Source organism: Vipera berus, assembly GCF_964194415.1.
Source record: "Vipera berus genome assembly, chromosome: 2".
Taxonomy (NCBI): domain Eukaryota; kingdom Metazoa; phylum Chordata; class Lepidosauria; order Squamata; family Viperidae; genus Vipera; species Vipera berus.
Window position 1 is genome coordinate 175,369,973 of NC_138203.1, and position 24,995 is coordinate 175,394,967.

General features: G+C 36.6%; 1 protein-coding gene across 2 annotated transcripts in view; it reads right to left on the reverse strand.

Annotated features, from left to right (window-relative positions):
• Positions 1 to 23,190, reverse strand: part of B3GNTL1 (UDP-GlcNAc:betaGal beta-1,3-N-acetylglucosaminyltransferase like 1) — a 161,352-nt gene extending 138,162 nt beyond the window's left edge. For both annotated transcript variants that reach the window (XR_014025583.1, XM_081320974.1), the window contains exons 1-5: positions 22,459 to 23,190; positions 20,013 to 20,129; positions 19,786 to 19,885; positions 12,331 to 12,395; positions 1,219 to 1,284 (exon numbers count right to left, since the gene is read on the reverse strand). Coding sequence is in view for 1 of the 2 variants with exons in the window: in XM_081320974.1 (XP_081177100.1) it covers positions 1,219 to 1,284; positions 12,331 to 12,395; positions 19,786 to 19,885; positions 20,013 to 20,129; positions 22,459 to 22,644 (534 nt within the window). In the remaining variant the exon portion in view is untranslated. The remainder of the gene's footprint in view (positions 1 to 1,218; positions 1,285 to 12,330; positions 12,396 to 19,785; positions 19,886 to 20,012; positions 20,130 to 22,458) is intronic.
• Positions 23,191 to 24,995: the final 1,805 nt, after the last annotated feature.

The following is a 24,995-nucleotide window of genomic DNA, read 5'->3' on the forward strand; positions in this document are numbered from 1 at the left end:
ATGTATGAAATTGAAAATGAGAATTAATCACAATAAAATATTTTCTCCCATAATCTATTCCTATACCTTTATTTATAAGAAAGCTTCTTCACTTCAAAAGACATCTTCTCATACTTATAACCAGGGCTTTTTTTCTCATAGAACGCTCAGAATGGAGTTCCGGCACTTTTTTTGGATGGAACCTTGTAGGGTAGGCAAGGCAGGTTGTATGACATGTGTGAGTTCCGGCACCTTTTTCTTTTACAAAAAAAGCACTGCTTATAATTTAAACAACTGCTGAAAGCTACAACAGAATGAGATTAGTAAAATAACTAAATTTTAGATCTTTTATGATACTGCTTATTAAGAGTAATCCATCTGTAGTGGCTACATGTTTTAGCAGTTATTTTGTCAAACTTTCTCTTTCACAACATTGGATAACGGTAAAAAATTTTACTCCTCTGCAATCTGCCATACATACTATCTGGTGGGACCACAACTTACTCTTTTACCAAAAAAAAGTCATTTTCTCTTTATCCAGCTTTTACACTCCCTTCACAAGAATGCCCAATCTTCTCAACCTAAACCAATCCAAAGTAAACAATATTAAGAGGGCTGCTTACAGATGCACTAAGAACGCAGCCTAACTTTGCAGAGTGCCTTTTAAAATTAAATACACACACATGCAGAATAACATCTACCCAAACCAAAATGGTTATAATTTCATCTAAATTCGTCATCTGTTTTTTATCACTGCAACTCTGATAAGTGTTCTACTTTAACTTAAGGATTCTATAATTAAAAAATCTGTAATTTGGCAGGTTGAATGTCATCAGCCCATCAGTTAAGTAATCTACTAGAATTCTCAGATTATGTATGGCAAGCTGCAGTAAAACGTTTTACAGCTATCACATGATGCTCTATTATAATCTATAATAATTTTAAATCAAGATTGTTACTGCTTCCCCCCCTCCCCCCATCCAGTTCACTGTAAGGTAAAGTTCCAGTTAATTTTACTATATAGCCTACTTCAAACCTGAGCTCAGCCATGTGTTCACCAGGTATAATTTGTACACTGTTACTACAGATAGTTCTTGCTTGACAATGGCAATTGGGACTGGAACTTCTGTCACTAACAACTACTACATTCCAATATAGTCAATCCTACCACAGTATTTTCCAAGCTTTTGTGTTAAAACTCATTCTATGTTTTACTAACAACAAAATATAAATACTCACACTCCTTGGATACTTAATATTAGCTTCCCATTGCAGCCTTATTCTCTGGGGCATCATCACATCATCCTGAAATAAATGGCATTCATTACTGAATCAGAAAGAAAATCCATCTGAAATAATGAACTAGAAAAGGTCAATTGTCATTTTCTATACTAAAGTCAAAATTACAAGGACCCCTTAGGGTGCAAGAGCTGGAAACATACCAGATACTAATTATTTGAAAACTGGCCATCAGAATATTGAGATTTAAATTTGATTAAAATTAAAGTCAAAAATCAAAATTTCACATTAGACATGAAGTGTAGTGCCATTTTGTATTGTTTAAAAATAATAAACAGATAATAAAAGATTTGATTTTAAACAATGAGAAATAATAGAAAATGAGAAAGGAACAACGATGCCTAAATTACTAGCATTATTTTTCTATTGCACTTTTTATTTAATGATAGTAGAGCAGTTTATATCAACAGAATACAGACATAAAAGCATTAGTTTAAAAATTAATGGAGTTAAAGGCTGGGCTAAAGAAAGGAATCCTTTGCATAAAGCCTAAAACTCCTCATCTGGATAAACTAGCACATGTGGGGAAAAAATTAGCTTATCTGGGAGCAGTCTGCCATAATTATTTTTAATGGGGAACCCTTAGTAGAAGAGTTCTGCAATAAAATTTCAAATTACTCCAACATTCCAATTTGTACCACAAGCCTCCTTATATTTTGTAACAGTTAGAGAAAGAATAGCATGCATAAGTTGAAAAAGATGAAAACACAGATGAGGTCAATGGGATAAAATGAAATAAGCAGCCAATGCAAACTGTAGAAATAGGTGTACTATAGCATCGGTACTATTCCATCGGTATGCTAAGTGGACAATGGCAGGACAACTCCACAAAAAGCTTACCATTCATTTGGATGAATGGTTGCTATGGCAAGCATCACTGCAGATAGGAAAAGTTGAAACTAGCAAACCAGCTAGAACTGAAGATGGGAATTCTTAGTCACTATGCAGAACAGGTTACTTAATTATCTGTGTGTCTCATCTTCGCAAATTTTGATAGATTTATAAAAAGGCAAACTCACTTTCTGTTCTGTTCCAGCCTACGACCAGCCCTGTTTGAATGTCAGGGACAACCCCTTTTTATAGCCAACAGGCTGGAAAAAACCCAACCAAATTTATTTACAAAGAGTTCAAACAAAAGTTAAACAAAAAGTTCAAACAAGACTTAAACCAAAAAGGTTAAACAAGAGTTAAACAAGAATAACAGACCAAGACTCTAGCAGAAGATCTTCAAACGGTTGCCTTCAGCAACCAGCACCTCCCACACATTCCCCTTTCATCAGCAGTCCCAAGGCGTGGCTTCTCATTGCCTTCTCCCAAGTTGCCTCATTGCTTTCCTCTGTTCTGTTCTGCTAGATTGCCTCCTGCTCCTAGTGTCCCTGAACAGAGCCAGCTGTGGATCGTCTTCTTCCAATCCCTCATGCTCACACAGCTAAATCTGAGGAGGAACAACATGGGAGGGGCCAGGCTGAGAGTTCTGCAGTGCATCAGACCCTTCCTCTGACACCAAAGGCTCTCCAAACCCCTCCTCCTCCTCCTCTTCAGAATCATCCGACTCAGCTGCCAGTACCACAGGCTGACACTGAATCACACCACTTTCATTAGTTTTGCTACTGTTTAAATATCCACCAAATGTGTTGACATATAAATGGAATTACATGGGAGAAGCATTTTAGGGAATCAAAGACACTTCAATCTTTTCCCCAAATCTCTACACCACCCATATATGTGACTCCATCCATGTTGAATGTAGTTCTTGTCTACCAAAATGTTGCCACAACTCCATTACAACTATTCTCTGACAAAGATGGTTCCAGGAATATGCTCAGGCCTTAATCTCAGCTTGTATACTCCCTTTTCTGATTCTAACAGAATGAGTTGGAATAGACTTAGTGGCAATCAGAAAGTGAAAGAAAAAAATCTCAGGAACGTAACAAAATACAGCTTTAGTAAACACGTCCTGATTTATTTTTCCTTCATGGATAAAAGAGGGCAATGTTATCCCACTGCTTCATTACATCAGAAAAACATTTTGACTGCTGTAGCAAATGTAATACCGTGTTTCTCCGAAAGTAAGATCTACCCCAAAAATAAGTCCTAGTTTTGGAGTGAGGCACGTGCCTAAAATTCAAGCTAGGGTGGGGGTGGAGGGATAGAGCTGACCCACACACCCATACCTGCTTACCACTGCAGCCAGGCCTCCCATGAATCGACACCTGCCTTGTCTCACTGGTTCACTTCTGTGGCCGTATTTCGCTGTCAGAGGCCTTTCAGAAAGGTCTCTGCAGCTGAGAACCGAGCTACAGATTCAATCCACAGCTTGGTTCTCATTGCAAAGGCAGGAAATGCAGGCCAGAGCACCATTCTCAGTTTCAGAGGCATTTCCTTAGGCAGCAGAAGTGGGCCGGCTGGGCGGGGCTGTCAGTGCTGCCACTGCAAGGTGAGACCGTGGGAGACACCCCCCGAAAAGAAGACAATTTTTTTAAAAAATAAGACCGGGTCTTATTTTCAGGGAAACACGGTACTAGATGAAAGATTCTGAGAGGAAGTAAGCTACCAACACTGCCAATCTGGTACAATCAGAGAATGTTTCAAAGAGTATTTCAGTTTAGACCTGGCCATATGCTTCAGGAAGGTGTTGTTGTTCCAAGGATGATTAATGTCTTCAAAGTATTCAGAATCCTTACTTTAGAAACCTTTGCAAGAGTTAGGTCAGGAATGTTTTTCTGATTTTTCACTTATGGAATTACCAAGTCTGTTTAACATTGGAATAAAATTCTAAATTCATTCAAATTAAAATTAAAATTTTGCAGCTGACCTCAGAATTTGCACCTCTTATTTAGATAAGAAATAAATTGCTGCCAGTATTAATATATCTCTGTACTAATGACCAGCAATTTTAAACAAGTCATGGTTTTAAATGTGCAAGAGCTAAGAACACTGGCAAAAATAACAGGATATTTTTACCTCCCTCTTCCACTGTATAAAAGAGATGTTGAGTCTCAGCTTTGCATACCTGGGTAAAAAGGTTCCAAAACATTATAGCAGAATACTGCTGAATACCAGACTAGTTTACCACAAGTGGAGAGGAGGAGGAGGAGATTGGGCAGTAATAAATAATACTGTCCTGAATTTGACCATTTCAAGTCTACTACCTGATCCTGCAAAATTTGTGGAACTTATAAAGGCTTATCAACACATATCTCTCCACGTGTATTTCCACATAATACCAATGTAAGCTTTGTCATTGGTAAAACTTCTATGTATTTCAGATGTTCGTTTTCATTTCTTATGCTTTGGCTGGTACATGTGAATAACTACCTTGTGATGTTTTAATGGTGGAAATTCTGACAAAACCCGTTTCTTATATATGCCACAGAAAGGAATATTTAATCCTCCATATACGTATGTCTTGTGCTGAAGAAAGCAACCAAGAAAGTTTAAATAGCCAGAAAAGCCTTAGAATCAGCCACCTAATCTGAAGGAAAGAGATGAAAAGACTTTGAAACCAAACTAAACTATTGTTTTTCCTTCTTCTAGGGAATGAATGGCCTTGAAACTAAATCAGTACCTCTGAATACCAAACACAGAAAGAGACAGAGTAATAAGAAAAACAATCTATACTTGTAGCTCCAGGTAATTATTTCAAGGTTAAAGATAAACAAAAATGAATAAATAAATAAAGCAGGTTATCAACTGTAAAAAAGCTGGTTATACAGTCAAAAGTCTTTCTCTATTGAAGATGCACAAAGACTTTTCCAAAAGTGTCTCAACAAGATGATCTATTTCTCTGACTGTTTAAATAGATGATTATGATGAGACAGGATATTAAAACAGAAGCAGATAACATAAGAGTCACTAGTATGAATTTAATGGACATACATCAAGGAACAATTTAGTTTTGTAGAACTCATTTTGAAACTGAATTTCAAAAAGTCCTACTTTAAAAGCACTGTGCTACATAATCTAAAAAAAAACCCATTAATCAGGTTGTTCTTAATTGAACAAAATATTGTAATACCCATTGATTACAGGATTTAAAATACATCTCACAGCCTTTAAATTACTTATATATTTGTGCTTTTCAACCAACTTTTAAATATATCAGTGTACTATCATCTCTGTTTTCCATTTCTGATTTCAATCAATGCAGTTGTCAATGCAAAATCTGTATACATCTTAGAACAAAAAGATGCAGTAATGTTACTGAGACAGAACCTAACATACTTTAATATTTCACAATATGTCTTTTCTACATAGTAAAAAAAAACTTGTGAATTTAGCTATTAAAAAACTCCCTTTTTACAATCCTGTAATTCCTTAATTTGGGGTAGAGTCAGGATGAGTGGATGGAGCTGAGCATTTAATGGCTGGATGCCCTTTCTGATGCCACACAGAATTTGCAGCACCTACCCATACCTAGCACTGAATTCTCAACCTTCTGCATGAAGGTGAGCATCTTCACTACTAGGCCACCATGCTACTCTTGAATTTAGTTATTAAATGTTGACAAAATATGAGATTGACAAAAAAACAATAACACTGAAAAATATATGTGGCTGATCCAGGCCTGGATTTCAGAAATGTAAGCCATAACTTGAAGATATGAATATGAAACAAATGCATATTTTTGAAGGACATTTCTCTATAAAATGCAACTAAAACTGTGGCATAAGAATTTGACTTGAATTTAAGCAATAATACAAAATAATATAAAAATGTGTATCAGATATGCGCAGAAACAATGGGTAACCCATTTTGTTTTTTCCCAAATGGACCAATCCAAGCATCCCAGGACTGGTTTGCATATTTCCACAACCACCTCCTGTTTTGAAAGACACATATTCAGAAATGTAAAATTGGAATGTTCAGATCAGCCCATTTCAAAGGAAAAATTGAACATATAGTGAAAGTAGACTACCTAGGGATAAATCACTTAAATTGATTTATAACTATAATCCATAAGACACATTTATTAAGAACATATTTTCTGTTCCCTTCATTTAGAAAGTAAGAAATTGCTGCAATAAGGCAAACAGATAGAATTTTTATTTCATATCAGGATTTCTAAAAAGCTAATATAAATTGGTGACAAGAGGCAAAAGCTTTTTACCTCATAGTCCTTTAAAAAGATCTTAAGCCCACTTCTTGTTGCTATTTCCATTAGAGATTCTATTCATATTATATATTATATTGTATTGTATTGTATTGTCCATACAATTCAGTGCACAACACATATCTGATACACATTTTATGCATGGAGGAGAAAGAGCCTGGAGGGAACGGAAGAGCTTGGAGCTAACGGAATGTGCAAATGCACTGAGAAGAAAGAGCCTAGAGGGAACCACAGAGAGAGCTTGGAGCTGGGGGGGATGTACAGGCCAGGAGCGACGAGGGGAAGCCGGGCCATCTCCTCGCCACCACCCGGTGGCCATCCGGGGGTTCCGGGCATGGCCCACAGCGCGGTGAGTAGCCGCCTGCCATGGCAGCGGGAGGGAAGATTGTTGTCCCAAGCTGCCGCACAGATTGCCGTGCTGCCACTGTTCCCCTTGAGTGCCGCTCCGACTCAAGAGTGCGGAGAGAGAGAGAGTGCAGGCGCACATGGAGAAGCGGAGGGGAGGAACTTGGCCCCGCCTCCTTCCGGGTTGATGGCATGCGTGCCCACAGGGACGGCTCCACGTGCCACCTGTGGCACGCATGCCATAGGTTCGCCACCCCTGATCTAGAAGCTTAGGTTATACTCCAAAAAAATATATGCTGCTAAAACTAAAGAGGTACTTAAGCTAGTTCAACATTGTTTCTGTTAAAAATGAGGCCATTCAATAAAAGGAAATTATCATAAAATTCTAATAAGCCAAAAGGGTCCAAGGCTGATTACCAATTTTTATCAGGTAGTCAATATTGCAGAATAGTATTCAAATTAGATTTTTTAAAAATGCCACACATTTACAAATCAGTGGCATACATGCCCAAACCACAATATTCTAATCTAAACATTCTAAAAAAAAACCACAATATAACTCTCTCATACTTTTAACAGTTACAATTCCCCAGATCCTGTTTTGGCCATATTCAGACACATACCATATAAGTGACACCAAACGTATATTCTGGATAATTCATTACCAACTTAGAGAACTGAAAATGAGAACTAAGAAAGGTACATAAAAGCAATCACAGACAAAAGTTCAATTTCACAGCTGGTAACATGTTTTTCAGAAATTATTGCATAGTATTAAGAAGTTGTTTTCAACAAGAACAGAATGTAATTATCAATTTCAGAAATGTTTATCTTCTTTCTGTACTCTTAAGCAGAGAAAGTAATGGGAAGAACATCCATTTTTTATCAACACATCAGATAGTTAACTTATTGTGGGAAAATAACTCTGAAAACATTCTGGTAATCCAAAATTCTTCTACTAAGCAAATAGAAAAAGAAAGTGGGAAGGCAGTGTGACATGGGTTAACTGATGAGTTCTTGTGCTGAAGTAGATTATTAGCATTTGATTGGGAATAGCTTTGGAATGGTTAAATGATAAAGCAGAAAACTGATTCCACATTCATATTCAGGTACAGCGGCAATCAAATATATTTAATTCTGACAAAAGTAGCACTGTATTGGGGGTTGCAAGGTCTGGTTCTTTTGGACATGTGTGCAACATCACAACACTGTGCATGTAGAAAGAGAGCAGGGCTTCCATCACAATACTGCCACACTATTTTTGTCAATCTGACCTCCCTATTTCCCCCCTATTGATGGCTGCTATGCAATCAGATTTTTCAAAGGCATAACATTAAAGAAAAACATACTTCTTGTTGCTACTTCCACAATACCTCTCAGTTATTGAAAGCAAATGAAAACACTGCTTACAAGAATATGGGTGTTGTTCCATGAGAAATAGTATACAATGTACTGTACAGGCAAGCAGAGATTCTGCTGATCAGATGAACACACTTTCTATCCAGAACTTTAATTACTTGTGAAACATTCCTATAACTGTTTAGTTCATTATTATATCAGCACAAAAATCCATCTATTCCATCTCCATTCCAGCATAAATTGTTTATTTCCCATGACAGAGGTATCCATGATCAGATACGGCATTAAGTATGTGAAAGTAACCATGTTTTAAATCATGATTTAATCTTTCATGTAATATGACAAAATTGCCAGTTTTTGTTCAATAAGAAATCAGAACATAGTTAGTCTAACCATGGAGAAACTAAGACAACTGCACTACCAGCAGTAATTTTTCAATTTGCAATTTGAAAAATAAGTGGAAGCCAGTGAGGTAATTGGCTCATTCCATAAATATGATTATATCTGTGCATGTTGACATTGTATGTATTTTCACTTAAAAAAACTGAAATAGCTTGTTTACATTTTTGGCTTCTACAAATATCATTTCAAACATCTACAAAGCTGCCTCCCAAGAACAAGGAAACTGGCAAATTAGATCTGTATTCAGCTGCTTCTTAAGCTATAAATTTCATCTAGCACAATTACTGTTGCCGTAGTACTGAATAATTAATACTGTTCGAGCATTTGTTGTAAAGATAACTTGCTTTAGCTAATTTGAAGTCTTTTAAAATACACATATGTTCCTATTAATCCATTTGTGTATAAATCTAGTACCCTTATCCACTAATAGCAAGGACACAGTTGCTGGCTGAATAAACTGGATAGTTCTTGCTTCCGTCAGAAATTTATCTGTTAGAAGTTCCTCCCACTTTTCCCTCAATTCAACGACCAACACTTTCTCTTTCAATTTTCCCCATATCAACAATTCTGTAAAGCAGGGTAAAATTCAAGGACTAATCCAAAATCACACAATGAGCTTCCAGTGCTTAGGTTGGGCTTGAACCTGAGTTTTCTTGGACTAGACCAGCATTTTAGCTATTTTACCATATTGACTCATTCTTCTCTACCTCAAGGAATCAGAATTCAATTGGATTTGTGTAATTTACTCTGTGTTTCCTGACACTAATCCTAATTCACCAATTGCTTCCTGAAGTTAGAATGGCCTCTTCCTTACTCACATTTGGAAAAGTAGTAAAAACAGGCTGGAAAATTGAATCATGGCAACTTCTCCCTCTAGAGATCAAGATGGCTCCAATTCTGCCGGCCTTTTGAAAGCCCTAAAGACCTAGTTCTGTGCCCAGGCCTAGGGCCCTCAGTGTGTGCAGGGACCATCTTCTAGGCTGCGCTAGTGATTTGTCTTGTTGTTTCTTAGCTGCATGTATTTTTAATTTTTACAATATTTATTATTTTTTTAATCTATTTTAATTCCAGAAACCCAGAGTCAGTCATTAAGATTGGCAGCCATATAAATGTTATAAATAAATGTGAAAATGAACAAGGAAAAGCGAGGACTAGAACAGACTAAGCAGTACCGCATTCCTGTTTTAAGATTAGTCACTCTCTTAACATGTGCAGGTACTTTAAGAAAAATCATCATAATTGGCTTCTCTAAGGAAGATATAGCCACTAAAAGATTTTACACCTAGGAAAGGCTGGATTATCCCTATCAATTGTTTTCATGAATGAGGGAAAAAGAATGTGTTGTCATGGTTCAAAATAAAATGGTTCAAAAATATGAAACGTCAAAGATGCAGAACCATCAACCCCAAATTTTTCAAAATATACTTGGCTGTTAATGTGCTCTACAACTAAATATGCTATATCAATAACATGTTTGCTTTTGTGCAATTGTAATATTTTATTTTCCCTTTCTTCTTTGCTACTGATGCATTTTCTCCACAGCTCAGAATCATTAATAAGTATGGTCTCACAGTCAAACACACTTTGCTCTGATTAAGTTCTTATACTAACTTGATACCCATGAGAAGAAGAAAAAAATAGTCAAATTCATGTTTTGTGTAAAGCAAGGATCATAGGACCTAAGCACATCAAATATTTCTTACTGTATTTTCAGTAGCAAATTAGCAGAATGAATAAGGATAAATTAACAAAAAAAAATCATTTTCCACTGAAGGAGAAAACAGAATTGCTTAAAGAGCATTCATCACCTGATGGATGGCATCTCCATTTGGAACAAGTAAGCAGGACCCAAATTCTCAACTTAACTGCCCAGGAAGACAGATGTCAAAGACATCACATAAAAAATCTCAGAACGTTATTGTTAATTTAAAAAACAAACAGAAAAAAGAATAAAGAAAAAGACAATCCTCATACTTTTGGGAGGATCTGCCAATCTCCTGCTGTTGTTTAGTTTAGTTTTCTTTTATGATCTTGAAATAAAATATTCTCCATGATATTCAGGAAACAGATACTTTCAGAAAGACAATTTATGATTTCTCCTGAGCCTCATGGAGAGCATTTGTAATTCAAAATTAACAGAAGAGTTCTGCTGAAAGAAAAGTTTCCAGGAAGCAAACATTTCAATATTGTCACTCTCAACAGCAAAAGCAAAAGCAACCAAAGGCAGGGGAAAAAATTATATAATGAATACCAGGAAACAGGGATATGGCAATCTGATGTATTCCTTTATAACTACCAGCCAAAATCACTATTATCACCATTACCCAATCAGAGATGGCAACACAGAACTCAAGCACTCCAAGATTACCCTGTTGAAATTCACTGGCAAAAGGAGGATTTGGCAGAGATCCAGCATTTTATAAAATACCTTCAAACCAAGAAAACATTGCTAGCTAATGCAAGGGAGAATACTCCACTTATTAGGTAACTCTTTAGAAGTAACAATAACAAAACCAACAATTAATACCTGAGGGACCTCCACCAAAGTACTGATTGTTTCAAGTTTGTCCTTATGCGTTCATCATGTAGATGAGCCATCCCAACAACTTTAACTGTAATTGCTCATGATAGCAACATTATAACAGAAGCATTTATTATTATTATTATTAATTTTATTTGTATACCGCCCTTCTCCTGAAGGACTCAGGGTGGAGTCAGATACTTTAAGAGATGTAAAATGCCTAATGCAAATTTATATTTGATAAGGAGGGATTTGAAGTTAGAACTGTGCAGACTTATAAGACTAATTATTCCTACAGTGAACCAATCCAGCATCCAGCTCAATAAAGCTTGCTTGCTAACTTATATTAGAAATTAATTGTCTCTACTTTTGTTCTCGTCATTGTTACGGCTCCTTTAAGGTAAAAGAAGGAAAAGCACACTGTGAGGTCTAAATGATTCTGGCAAGACAACTAATATCCTGATCTGCCAAAAGCGGCATTTCTGCTAGATTAGCCTCCTCCTCCTAATTGCCAAATTCTTACATGCTTCTGGCAGCAACACAGAGAAGGTCTCTGGGGGAAAAGAAAAGGTGTCATTTGTTGCTGTAGTTAAAGCATTTGTCCTCCTAGGAAACATGATCTCATTAATTCTGGGTTCACTTGTAGAGGCTCTTACCTGCAATATTGAATATTTAAACAGAACATGTTTAATGTAACCTATTTAAATCCCCCTCCACTGTACTAAGTGGCAATGCGGTTGTGGTGCCATGGGCCACAAAGTTTTCTCACAGAGGTAGTAGATATATTTTTATCCAAGATACTAGACTTGAAGTGAACCTATTCAACTCTTACATTATAATGGATAAAAAGGAATTTGAAAGGTTCAAACACTTGGAAAATCAACCATGAGAATTATGGAACCAATAATCAAAAACATTTGGAGAGTACCTTGTTGAATAAAATTGTCTTACAAACTATAGTACTTTATGCCTGCAGCAATGTCATAGTTTGTAACATTCCAAACTGTTCCAAATCAATGGAGTGTGTCAGTTCAATTTTGAATATTAAGTCAAATATCAAAAACATGTGGCCCACTAGCTATTTATGGAAACCTCACCAACCTTCATTTCTGGTGATACTATAGAGTCTTTATAACCCTATTTTAATAACTATTGGTCTATGTAGAAATAGCTGCAAAATGTGTCAAATAATTCTGCATAAACCTATCAAAAACTATCAGCCACAACTATTTAAGAAAAAGGGAGGAACAAGACAGTTGAAAATATACATTCTTATATTACATTTAATAAACAATTCCTAGAAAAGACTTACCGAGTCCAGAAAGCAGAGATACTCCCCCGAGCTCTGATCAATAGCACAATTTTTAGCAAAGCCAACTGTTGATAAGATAAAGTCAATGCAGTATATGAAAATCAATGGAATTTATATTTTATACTTGAAATTATGTAACATTAAACTTAACAATAAGCCCAAATACCTATACAAATTAGTATTCTTTCCAAAATAGATCTGAAGGATATTTTCATTAAGCAGCTATAGTTTGAACTGAGCACCCTAAATAACTCCTGATTTGCATGCATATGTAATGACACTGTTTTTCTTTCCCTTTCTATGTTTTGAAAGAAGCATTATAGTAAAGCTCCATTTGGAGTGACGGTCCAAACTTCAGATGCAAGAGGAAAAAAATTATTTAACACTTCATTTCCAAACAATGAGTAAAGCCAACAATTTGCAAACCAGTGTAATATATATACAATTGATATAACTGACATGATTTGCATCAATGCACATTTGTGTAACTATGTAATTGGTATTTTACACTAATTCCACTGATTTATATATGCAAATAATATTAACTGCATAGATTCAAATTGAATGGGCATCCCTATCATTCAAATTTCCATTAAATCAAGGTTTTAGCTGGTTCAGATGCCATGGAAAACAAGCAATTCACAATTCATTTACATAGAACCCTGCATTTTGTCCAAAGTTTTTGCCAATCAGAAAGTCAGATTAACAGAGTTGGAAGGAACCTTGAAGGTCTTCTAATCCAAGTCCCTGCTCAAGCAAGAGACTCTATCCAGGGGTCTTCAAACTTGGCCCTTTTATGACTCATGGACTTCAACTCCCAGAATTCCTCAGCCAGGCACGCTGGCTGAGGAATTATGGGAGTTGAAGTCCATGAGTCATAAAAGGGCCGAGTTTGAAGACCCCTGCTCTATACCATTCCAGAGAAACAGCTAATTCGTTTTTTAAAACTTCCAATGATTGAACATGCACAATTTCAAGCCATTCCACTGACTGTTTTTACCGTCAGATAATTTCTCCATAGTTCTAGATTGGATCACTCCTTCATACATCCATTATTTCTTGTCCTCTCTCAGATGCCTTGGAAAACAGGTTGCTCCCCTCTTCTTTGTGAGAGCCCCTTATATATTGGAAGACTGTTTTCATGTTACCTTTCTAGTCCTTCTCTTTGTTAGATTCGACAATTTATACTCAGTGCTTGGCAGGATAATGCTTGTGATTACCCAGAGATACACAATTTCCCCAATGGCATCAGTGTAATTTATTTATTTATCAGGGAGGGGAGACAAAGATAGACACACATCTTAAATTTTGGTATTCCATCTGAAAACTTTCAAACTATTGGGCAAAAATATCAAAATCTTACAAAATTCAGTGATGTAAAGGTTACAACTTACTAGTTTAAGCCACAAAGAAGGTTAACGAAGAATTTTCTTTCTCAATAGTTTTTGTTATATAAAATTAAAACTTATTTGGCTTGTAAATTGAGACTGCAAAAATCAAGAAAGTGGGAATAAATACAGATTTTCCTAAGAAGCGATGGAACAAATTCCAATTCTAGTATTAAAAATGGATAAAATCAGTGACGGGATTCAAACACTTTAACAACCGGTTTTCTGCCAAAACCCCAGCTTATACTTGGTGACCTCACTCCTTTTCCTGTATATACCAGTTGGGAAACTAGAGAGATGAGTTTATTCCTAAGTCCTGTGTCCCCTCACCATGCATGGCACTCCTGTTGGGCTTTTTTGTTCATTGTGGCAGCCACTAGCAGTGTAAACAAGTTGGGCAATGGTCACTGGAGAGTCCGAGCCATTAAAAGGTTCTTTAGACAGAATAGGAGGTGGATGCGACAGCAGCAGAAGGCGGGGAACAGGGGCAATATCGAGGGAGCGAGAGGACCGAGGTCACCATGGCTGAGGAAAAGGGAAAAGGCACCCCAGCCAAGGGTCGGGAGCAGGAGGTAGAGATATCCAGTCAAGGCAAAAGCGGGGAACCAGTGCAGCTGCTACAGTTTCTTGTGGCTGTGGATGAAGCACAGCGCCACCTCACCCTCAAAGAATTCCTGTGGAAACCTCTTCCTCCTGGTGGACCAAGCTCGTGGGCAGCCCACAAAGGGAGACAAGGGGAGGGGGTGGGCCGTGGCAGCTCCGGAGGTCCTTTCACAGGGTCAGTGTTTATGTGTGTGCCTTCACTGCACAAAGAGGTGTGGTGGTGGCTACAAGTGTTCCAAGGTCTACAGAGGGGGCAGAACGGGATTCAATCTGGTACAAAGTGGGAACAAAGGGAATCGGAACGGTCAGCATGGGCGGCTCCAGGTCCTGCTGCATGGTTGAGGATGCCACTATCCCCTATAAAAACTCCTAACCTCCTCTGGAGGAAATCCAGTCAAATTTTACTTGTATCGCTGTAGAAAAGTGAAGGTAGTTTACTTTGTGACATTCCCAGAATATTACAAGGAGTCCAGAGTAGCGTATCTTTCCCTAGGTGATGTTTCCCACTATTTTTGTTTCTACCCCAACAGATCATCATAACCGGTTCGCTGAACTCAATAAAAAATTAGGTATCAGTTCTGCTGAACTGGTGTGAACTGGCTGAAACCACAGAATAAAGTATACGTTCACGGGAACCATTTTTTTAGTTTCATTTCTGCTATCCTACACTTGTTTACAATTGGATTTCAAATGAAGATAGTATTGGTTTGTATCTATTACCTTTTAAACCTTTTCTGCAGGGTAGAATAAAATAAGAAAAGAGGAAACAAAAAAGTTTGATGGAGCAGATTCTGTACGTTTTCTGTCTTAAAATTTAATTTTATTGATTTTTGAACAAATAAATGATGAGTTTTAACAGCCTTTATATTTTGTATACCTATATTACAAAGATCTTTGGCAAAAGTAAAATTATCACTTAAATAAAGTAAAATTATGAAAGTATAAATCCTATGGAAGAAATAGTTAATTGATTGTTTCAAATGTCTGGGTTGATAGAGAAAAGAAGCAATAAGAGGAAAGAAAGAATAATGGGGGCGGGGGGGGAATCCACAGACTTCAGAATTACGCTTTTAAAAAGAGACCTGATGGAAATAAAGGGAAATAAGAAACAAAGGCCAAAAAAGTCTTATTTTACACTTGAGAATCTAATCAACTTGAAACAATAAGCTCAAAACAACTCATGTAGGAACTAACTTAAACTTCATATCACTCATCTTGTGATTTCATGTGTGCCTGCAGGAACTGAAGCATTCGTTTCAATATGTTAACAAACACACCAAATGCATTACAAGTATAAAAAGTATAGTTCAATCACTAAAAATTTTGAAATTTTGAAGTTTTTGAAATTATAAAGCAAAAATTCAGATCTCCTATTTGATCTCCATCCATGTTTATTTTTCATTCATTATAATTTTACCATGTATCTAGTGTTCTGTTCTGCAAATTTATTTTAAGCTATTTTATGCTGTTTTCATAGGATTTTTTTACATTTTTTAACTCATACTTTGCCAGCTAACTCATATTATTATACAATAAAAGAAACACACTGGACCAATAAAAATAATTATTCAATTACTACAACTTAATCAGCTAAAATAATAATGCAAAAAGAAAATATTTTTTTAAAAAATGAAAATAAACATTGAAATGAAAATAAACAGAAAAGACAGTGAGCAATGGTGGGTTTGAGCCACAGAAGAAACAACCTGCTCATGTGAAATAATTATTAAGAGATTTAAGAATTAAGTTATTTGGGGCAAAGGAGGAACAACCTGTCCAAGTCCAGATAATTATTATAGACTAAGATATTAAGTTGTAGAAACAAATGTTTAAGGTACTAAAACAGTTTAGCCATCAGCTGTTCACAGCAACCTTTTTTGACATCAAGGCAACTATGATTCCAGATATTTCATTCTGTACAAAAACTTTAAAGCGGGACTCGCACTATGAATCTTGCCTTTGGCATGAGCAAGGAATGCATTGTGATACTACTCTACTGAGGAGAGTCAAATGTCTGTGCCAGGCCTTGGGGTTTTTTGTAAGGCCTGCTCCATTACTGAAAAGAACATGTTGCCATGGCCACAGGAGTAAAAACCTAAGACCCCATGAGATATTAACATTCCTCACTCTTGGAAAGAAGTAGTTTTGTGGTAGTTTCTTTAAAAGCACTGACCCTCTCTTTTGTGGGGAGTTTTCCCTTTTGTTTTTCTTGTTCCTTTCCATGACAGAAAAGAACCAGAAATGAATCTTAATCCAATGTAAACACGGGATGTGAAGACTGTCACATTGTTTCATCCCTGGGGGCTGGAGAGGGCCTTGTTTCAAAGGAAATACTCTCTACACATGCTAACTACTCATAATTACAGAAAAGTAAATCACTAAGGATATAGGGATCAACAACATTTCCAACTAAACAGGCTCTTCAAATGTACATATTCTACATTGAAAAGGATTTATTCCCGGTAGTCTCTTTTCTTATATACCTTTTCTCAACCTACATAGCAAAAGTTGAGAAACTACAGAGTAAAGTAAATAGAATTTTTTTTCTATTTTGCAGAACTAAAATTTAGATTTATTATTTTTACAAAAAATGCAACATGACAAAAATTTAAAGATTTAAAAATTTATTTCTAATTTCTAAATTATTTTTTATCTGAATTACACTAGGATTGGACTCAGTATTTGAACAGGCTAGCTAGTATATGAATAAAACTGGGATTTTTTTCTCACAATATGTTCATAATATGTTATAAAATGGCTAAAATCTTCTTTTTTAATATTAAAAAAAACCTCCACCAAGCCACATGGTTTTGGAAAAAGCTAATTTTGAGAGAAGTGGCTAATGATACACCTTTAACACTGTTTGTTGCTATGGTATTTTATAACACTCAAGTAATGCTAGTTGATTAATGATAATCATACTAAGCCAAAAGACTCCACAAACAATTATTGCTTAGTGTTATCAGTGATCCAGGCCTGACTTTGTGGGGCCCTATACAGTAGGTACTTATAATCAAATATTGAAAGTATGGTGTCCATTCTCCTTAAATTATCTGGGTTCCAAACCAACAGAAAAGTTCCTGATATTGTTATACCCATTGAATGTGCTGAATGTGAGCACATTTTGCGGAAGTAGTGAGATCAGTATGTTGTGGGTGTCTTTTGTTTCCTTGTGACTTTTTATCCCATTTTTAATGTAATTATTGAATGCACACTGTAAAGCAGTCAAGTGTCTTTTTATCGGAGCAGTGCAAAAAGTAAAAAATGAAATCAAATGAAGTTTATGCTAGGTGAAGTGCAATTAACCCTGCTGGCTTTTGGACATGTAGACACTTTTCTTCCATTCCTTGTCCATTCTCTTTCCCTTGCATCATCTCCACCCCATTTTGTTCCCATTTTTGTGTTACCTTTCTCTTCCTTAAATAGCTACCAATACCTATTACTTTTATCCCAGCCCAACTCAGTCTAGCCCTTGTGTTTTCTTTTGGTTTGTAGTCGTTTTGGCTCAGATGGAAGGAAAGATGAAAGTGTGTGTGTGTGTGTGTGTGTGTGTGTGTGTGTGTGTGTGTACACTTTTGAATGTCCCTATCAGAGTGGGCTGCAAAATAAAAAATGGGTGGAATATACAGATGAGAGATTCATTCATTTTATAAATAGGGTACCTTATTTTACAGGCAATTAATTGTATTCAGTAGACATTAAATTCAGCCAATATTATTTTTTTTCTGGCCTTGCCATTTTCTGAAATGTGGGTTCAGCACTGCTGGAAGGGAAGAAAATACCTCCAGGACTGGGTTAAAGACTTAAATAGTCAGGCTGACATATTCAGGAAAACAGGGAATCACACAATATATTTGTCTGTGTTTAGAAATAATTTTCTTCTATTTTTCCTTTCTGGGGAATGGATCACTTTAAAGTCACATTTTTCTTTCTCATAAATAGAATATATACAAACTGTGAAGATATATACATAGTTATACAAAGATGTGTGTTAGAGATGAAAAGAGATTTTTAGGTTAGCACATTTTCCAGCCTTTTCTTTTAACTGCAACTTCCAAATAACCTTAACAGAAAAAGGCAATCCTGATTGCATTATATATTGAATAAAGTATCTATAAGCTTAAAAAAAAGTAAGTGGAAACAAATTAACATTTCTTAATAACATCTCCTAAATGCAATTTATTCTTTTTCCTGCCTTTTTTTGGCAATATCACCCAAAAGTATACCAACTTTAAAATATCAGCTTTAAAACTCAATACAAACGATTCACAGTTCACACCCCAATGAACTGCTCTCCATTCTAGAGTGGTTACACTTGGCAATTCAACTTGAATCTGTTACTTTCCAGCCATTTCCAACAACACTAGAGCTATTTGTTTTGGCTGGAATCACAAATTTAACATTATTCATACTTTTCAGTCTAGCATACAACTGGACTGGCTTCTTCCCAGCCTACAACAAATGCTTTTTCTTTACTGGCCTTTTCAACCAAGTTATACCTTGTACTTTATAAATAATAGATATTATATGTTTGTGAAATGCATATTGAAAACTGACAAGAAAACAAAACAAAACAAAACAACAAGGATACATTTCCAGAAATTTAAGATACAAAATATTTGATCTTTTTGCCAGGGAAGTCGGAAGTTTTAGTGGATTTGACAATGTCCCCATTCAATTATACTAATGCTTAGTATTAGGTCAAACCTCAAGAAGAGATTTATCTTTGACAGTCAAAGTGGAGCGTTTGAGTTTAGCACATATGTAAATGACACTGGATAGTGTTCAAAGGAGCTGTGGCAGATCTTTAGTAACATGTAAGTAACTGCATTTTCCAAAGAGGAAATTGGGAAGAGTAAAAAAAAAAGTCAAGAAGGCAGTTAGGACATTACAAAGCCCCACGCTTCTGTGCTTCTCTAAGACAATGTATAAACAAAACAGGTGGGCTTCAATCACACTGCCACAAGATTCCTGGATCTCACTAGATTGTTTTCTTTAATTGACATCATACTGGAAATCAATGCAGTAAGAGCAAAAGGGAAATGTGCACACATTAAAGGACACTCATGTGCCACCATATTCTGAACCAGCTGAAACTTCTGGATGCTCTTCAAAGGGTAATTTCATGTAAAGCACATTCCAGTAATCCACTCAAGAGATAACTAAACCATCAGAAGAATTTTCTGCTCCATGTAAGAGAAACAAATGGAACACAACACAAAGCTATGCAAAAACACACCAAGGCACACAGCCATCTAATCTTCAAACAGGAACTGCAGGTTCAGGAGGACCCTCAAATGTCCTACTTAATAAGTCCTAGTTTCTTCAGCAACCATTATATTAGGGGAGCCCAAAGAAAGATTGAACAGGTTGATTTCTGAGCACATAGCTCAATTATATTTGTACTGTATATTTATACAACATGCTGAGGAAAATATTACACCTGCATTTTTAAAGTTCCTACCTCCACCTGGATGAGTTGAATTATTTTCTCCCAGTACTACCCGAATGCCTGCTTCTTCCAACAAAATCTTCCATTTTTTAATTATATTTACAGAATTATCCTGATAAGAAAAAGCATTAAAAAGTTTAATTTTTAACTTTTAAATGTTAAACAAGTTAACTGGAACTGGTATTCAAAATTATAGTAGTACAGTAAAAGTAAAAATAGATTGTTATAAATGTACATACCGTGCTAGAATCATTAAAAACAGAGAGTTCAATAGAACCTTGGAAATCTTGATCCAGAACAGACTTCAGACATTCATCCAGCCAGAACTCAGCATTGTAGACTGGCAGAATCACAGACTACCATAAATAAAAATACATAAATATAACATCAACCAACATGCTGCATTATCATTATTGATGTCTGATTTAAACAAACACAACATTTTCATTATATATATGCTACAGAGCAATGATTTCTGAGCAGAAAAAAGCAATATCATTTTCCTTACAAACAATTCCTTTTTCTTCATTAAAACTTGGGCAACTACAATTAATATCTCTCAATGTTGATGTCTTTCTCTTATTCTGGTTCCTTCTTTCTTCCCAAGCCTGTCTTGGTTCCTCACTACTTCAAGTTACTATCAGAATTGATTTGGGGGAACGCTTGCTCATCTGAGATCAACAAAGAGCAGAACTTTCTGAATATAATCCCACATATAGCTGCAGATTTCAAACGGCTTACTATATTCGTATATGTACTGTATATATTTACTAAATTTATATCCCACACTTCATTCAACTGCTGAAAATAGTAAACCTTCTTCAAAAATTACTTTGATAACTTTTATTTTAATATCTCCAACCTGTATCAAAATCAGAAACTGTTCTGCAAAAGCTATTAACATAAGTCATTATAAACTAATTCCAAATGTCATAATTCCAATTACAGTTGCATTAGCAACTATTCTTTTTCAGAGTCAGATCTGAGCTACATTATATTTATTTTAGTACTCTTACATAAAAGACTTACATAGTAGACTTTGAGAAATTGCAGTATCAATATGCATTTCTTAAGAGACAATATTTTATCTCATAAAAAGCCACAGATAGTATAAAGAGACAATTAATCTGCATTCCAAACTGCCATGGTGTACACACTTTTCCCCTCTAGCAAGTGTGATGAACTCTTTTGTTGCACTGAAAGTGGATGTCAGAAGAGATTATTCTTATAATTGCTCTGGGTTTTAAAGGCACTTGGCATCCACAATTTAGCATAACACAGACAAGCTCCATCATCCCTAGAGTCTGAACTAGAAAGGGGTCACAGGAATGGCCTTTGACCTTATGCTGTGCTTTCAAGATGTTTCAAGGACCTTTAAAGCTAAGCGCATCAAAAGGGAAGGCTCTACCCTGCCAACATGTCAAAAGAACCATAGGTTCACAGCAAGCATGATTTTGGCAGGTTACCAAGGCTCTCAGGAAATTTAGCAAATATGAAGAGCAACCTCCCTAAACCAGTATCCTCCATATCTCTTTTTCTACAACTCCCAGCACCAACAGTAAGCTTAGTCAATTTAAGAGTTTGGATTCCCAAGGCAGATACATTTTAAAAACAATCAAATGGACATTTTTTGATAAATGTATTGTTTTAAAATAATATTTAATACATGATTATAATACAGATTCTCAATGATTGGTTCTTAGGCATCTTTGGTATTCTACAAATGGTTTCCACACTATGGTTTAAGGCACAAAAACAAACCATTTGTGCCATGGCTCAAGATATAAATGGAAAAAACGTCTGTCTTAAGTTGAGCTCAGCTCCTGTTACTACATGGACATATCCATATTAATTTTTCGCCAAAAAAATATGAAGCTAGTTTCAGAATAATCTTTCCTTCCTGTCTCACCTGGTTTACTTTTTCTAGTTCACCCCAGGCCATTTAGGTGCTTCCATTTTCAGGGTAAATAAAGTGAAACGTCTTAACAAGTAGAAAATTGGAATTACTAAGTAATAGGAGCTAATTATACATTATATAAGAAGCCATTTTTGTGTAGTGGTTAAGGCATCAGGCCATGAGTTGTAGTGCCACCTTAGGCCAGAAGTCCATGAGTTGTAGTACCACTTTAGGCACAAAGCCAGTTGGGTGACCTTGCGCTAGTCTCTCAGTCTTAGGAAGGAGTCAACAGCACACCATTTCTTAAAAAGCTTGCCATGAAAACTGTAGGGAGTCTCTGAGAATTGGACATGACTGAATGATAGAAAATAAAATTATATAAATATGCATGTGATAAAAACTATAGCTGCTATATTATACAATATTGTAAAAGAGTATGAGAACATATTAAGCACACTGTTCTCTATTTCAAAATATACTGTTCTGGGGTGTTTTGATTCTTAAAATACACAAAATTTACCACATTGATGTCAGTATATTGCAAACATTAGAGCTGTCCTTTACACATCTTGCTACACTAGCAAACCTAAAAGAAATGACTAATTGATGAGTGCAACCACTTTGCACCCTTCTTGATTAGCCTGTCAGTAGCAAGGTCCTTCAGTTAAGTAACTCTTTCATGATCAATGATAGTTCATGATCCTACATATATCTGAAAACTTGTATTTTGATATTTCTGCACAAAACCAGCCAAGCCACAGCGAATTTGGAAGAAATATGGAACATACCACTTGAATCCTACACTTTCCTCCTGCTTTCCTGTTGAAAAGACCAACAGACTGCAATTCAGTGTTGCCAAAGAAAGGAGATGAGGGACTGTGTGAATGGTCTTGCTTAACAAGTCCAGGATCACAGTCTCGTAAAAGGAAAGGCGGTTTACCAACTTCCTGACAGACTGTTTCAGAGACATCCATTTGTAATTATAAATCAAGAAAAAAAAACCCAACACAGGCCAGGTATAAAAGAAGATATACAGCAAACAGAACGTGACCTCTCACAAACAAGGATTACCGTTCCGCTGGTAATTTTTTTCCCTCTCCCTCTCTCTCTCTCTCTCAACCCCTGCTACAATTTCGGATACGATAATATCCTGATGAAAAAGATGCCCCTATAAAGGCTCAGGTGAAGGTCGAAAGACAGGATAAGAATTTTTTTTAAAAAAAATGCAGTTGCCAACAGAGAAATTAGGTCACAGGGTTTTAACCAATACTGTACATAGGTAGAAAAGAGAGCGGGCAGAGAAAGAGGAAGAGGTCAACCCAGCAGGAAACAGGGGACGGGCAGAAGGAAGGTCGGCGAGTGCAGTGGTTTCGGTTGGTCTTTCCTTCTTGGGCACTTCTTTCGCTTTTGGGAGCTCTCCGGTCTTTCCCTCTTTTGCGGGCGCCAGAAAGGAGCAGGCACGCGCCCCATTTAACCCACCCGGTTTCCCGGAAGCGTAGAGAGCGCAGGCTAGAGCGGCAGCAGGGAGGGAGGGGCCAAAGGCAGCAGCGCTGTTCCGTCGCCGCTTCCAAGGTTGGCAAAGCGCGCTTTTCAGAGTCGAGGGAGGCGGAGCGCGGAAACGTAGCGCCGTTTGCCGCGAATGCGAAAAGTTGCGGGGAGGGAATTGTTATCCGGCAAATAGCGTGCTTCTTAGAATGGGTGCGCTCCTTAATTGCTTTCGTTATTACTTGCTTTCCGTAGGAACCTTTCAATAGAAAAAGAACTCTTTGCCCAGCGTTAGGAAGGGTTATTTTAGAACCAAAGTGCCGATCAGGGAGGCGTCGAGCACTGCGTCTTTGTCCAAATTGCTAAGAACATGCATGGTTCGCGGATTGTTAACCCCATCTATTCAGTCACGCAACGCGCTATTTATTCCAAGCAAACTCCCAATATGTAGCACAATGCGTGTGACCTTAGATCAGGGGTAGGCAACCTCGGCTCTTTTATGACTCATGGACTTCAACTCCCAGAATTCCTGAGTCAGCTATGCTGGCTCAGGAATTCTGGGAGTTGAAGTCCATGAGTCGTAAAAGAGCCGAGGTTGCCTACCCCTGTCTTAGATCTAATTCTAATTCTCAGAAAGCTCAAGCCATACTGTAAATATGTCAAGGTGTTTGACTTATGATACAAGAAACCAAACAATTGTCTCATTTTCCTATTCGGCATCCTTTAAAACTTCTCTGCCTCACTACGACGGATCCGCGTTTCTTCTTACTCTTTGGAACCACCACCCGCCAATGTGTTTTTTCTTCTAGTGAGTCCGTCAATTAAAAAAAACCTTTTACCTAACCATGTGCGCTCCAGATGTATTGGATTTTGTTAACATTTGAAGCGGTTTTTGTTTTCAATCTCAAAGCTTACATATGTGTCTGTAAATGTTGGTGTGGATAAGCCCATTTCTTGTTTGAATTAATTATTGTGAAAGATTACTGTTTATTGTCTTGTCCTAGCTGTTTATGTTACTCATAATTTCATTACATTGTCTTATTTTGTTCATAATGATTGCTATCTACCAAGAGTTACAGCCAGTGGTGGGATTCAGCCAGTTTGCACCACTTCAGCAGAACCGGTAGCTAATTTTTTGTTGCCCAGGCCCAGAATGGAGTTCTGGAAGCGGCATCCACACAGAGAACTGGTTGTTCACATATTTGAATCCCACCACTGGTTACAGCTAGAAGACCTCCAAGGTCCCATCCAGCCCTAGGATTTCATGAACCTGGTGATCAAGGCAGGAGTCCTTATATACCATCCTGGTCAAATGTACTTGAGATGTTTTAATCAATCTATATTGAAATTTAGATAATTTAATTAATGCATGGAGTAAGATTATTTTAAAATATTTATTCATATGCATATTGTGTTGGGGCTGGGGGAGGCGGGGGTTACTGGATGCCTGATAACTTTATATGCCTTACTGAGTGATTTCCCACTTTTTGTTGAATGTTTAAGTGAATTAGTATGCTGTTATAATGTGTGTGGCCACACGCAAGGAAGTTTTAATACTAGTTATCAGAAACAAATCCTGACATTTCTTGTTATGACCTTTTGCTTTCAGTATTGGCTACTGTATGATGTTTATGCAGTTTTAGATATTAGTCATAACTTGTACTATCTTCAGCAGAAAAGCCTGATGTAAATCTTCTTCAGAATCACTTTTTCCACTCCCTCTCTGAAGTTGCCTAATTAATGTGTAATAAATATGTTCACTGTAAAAATGAGAACAACCATAAACTAGTTCTATGAATACACATTAGATTTAAAATGATTTATCTGAAACCAGTCCTCA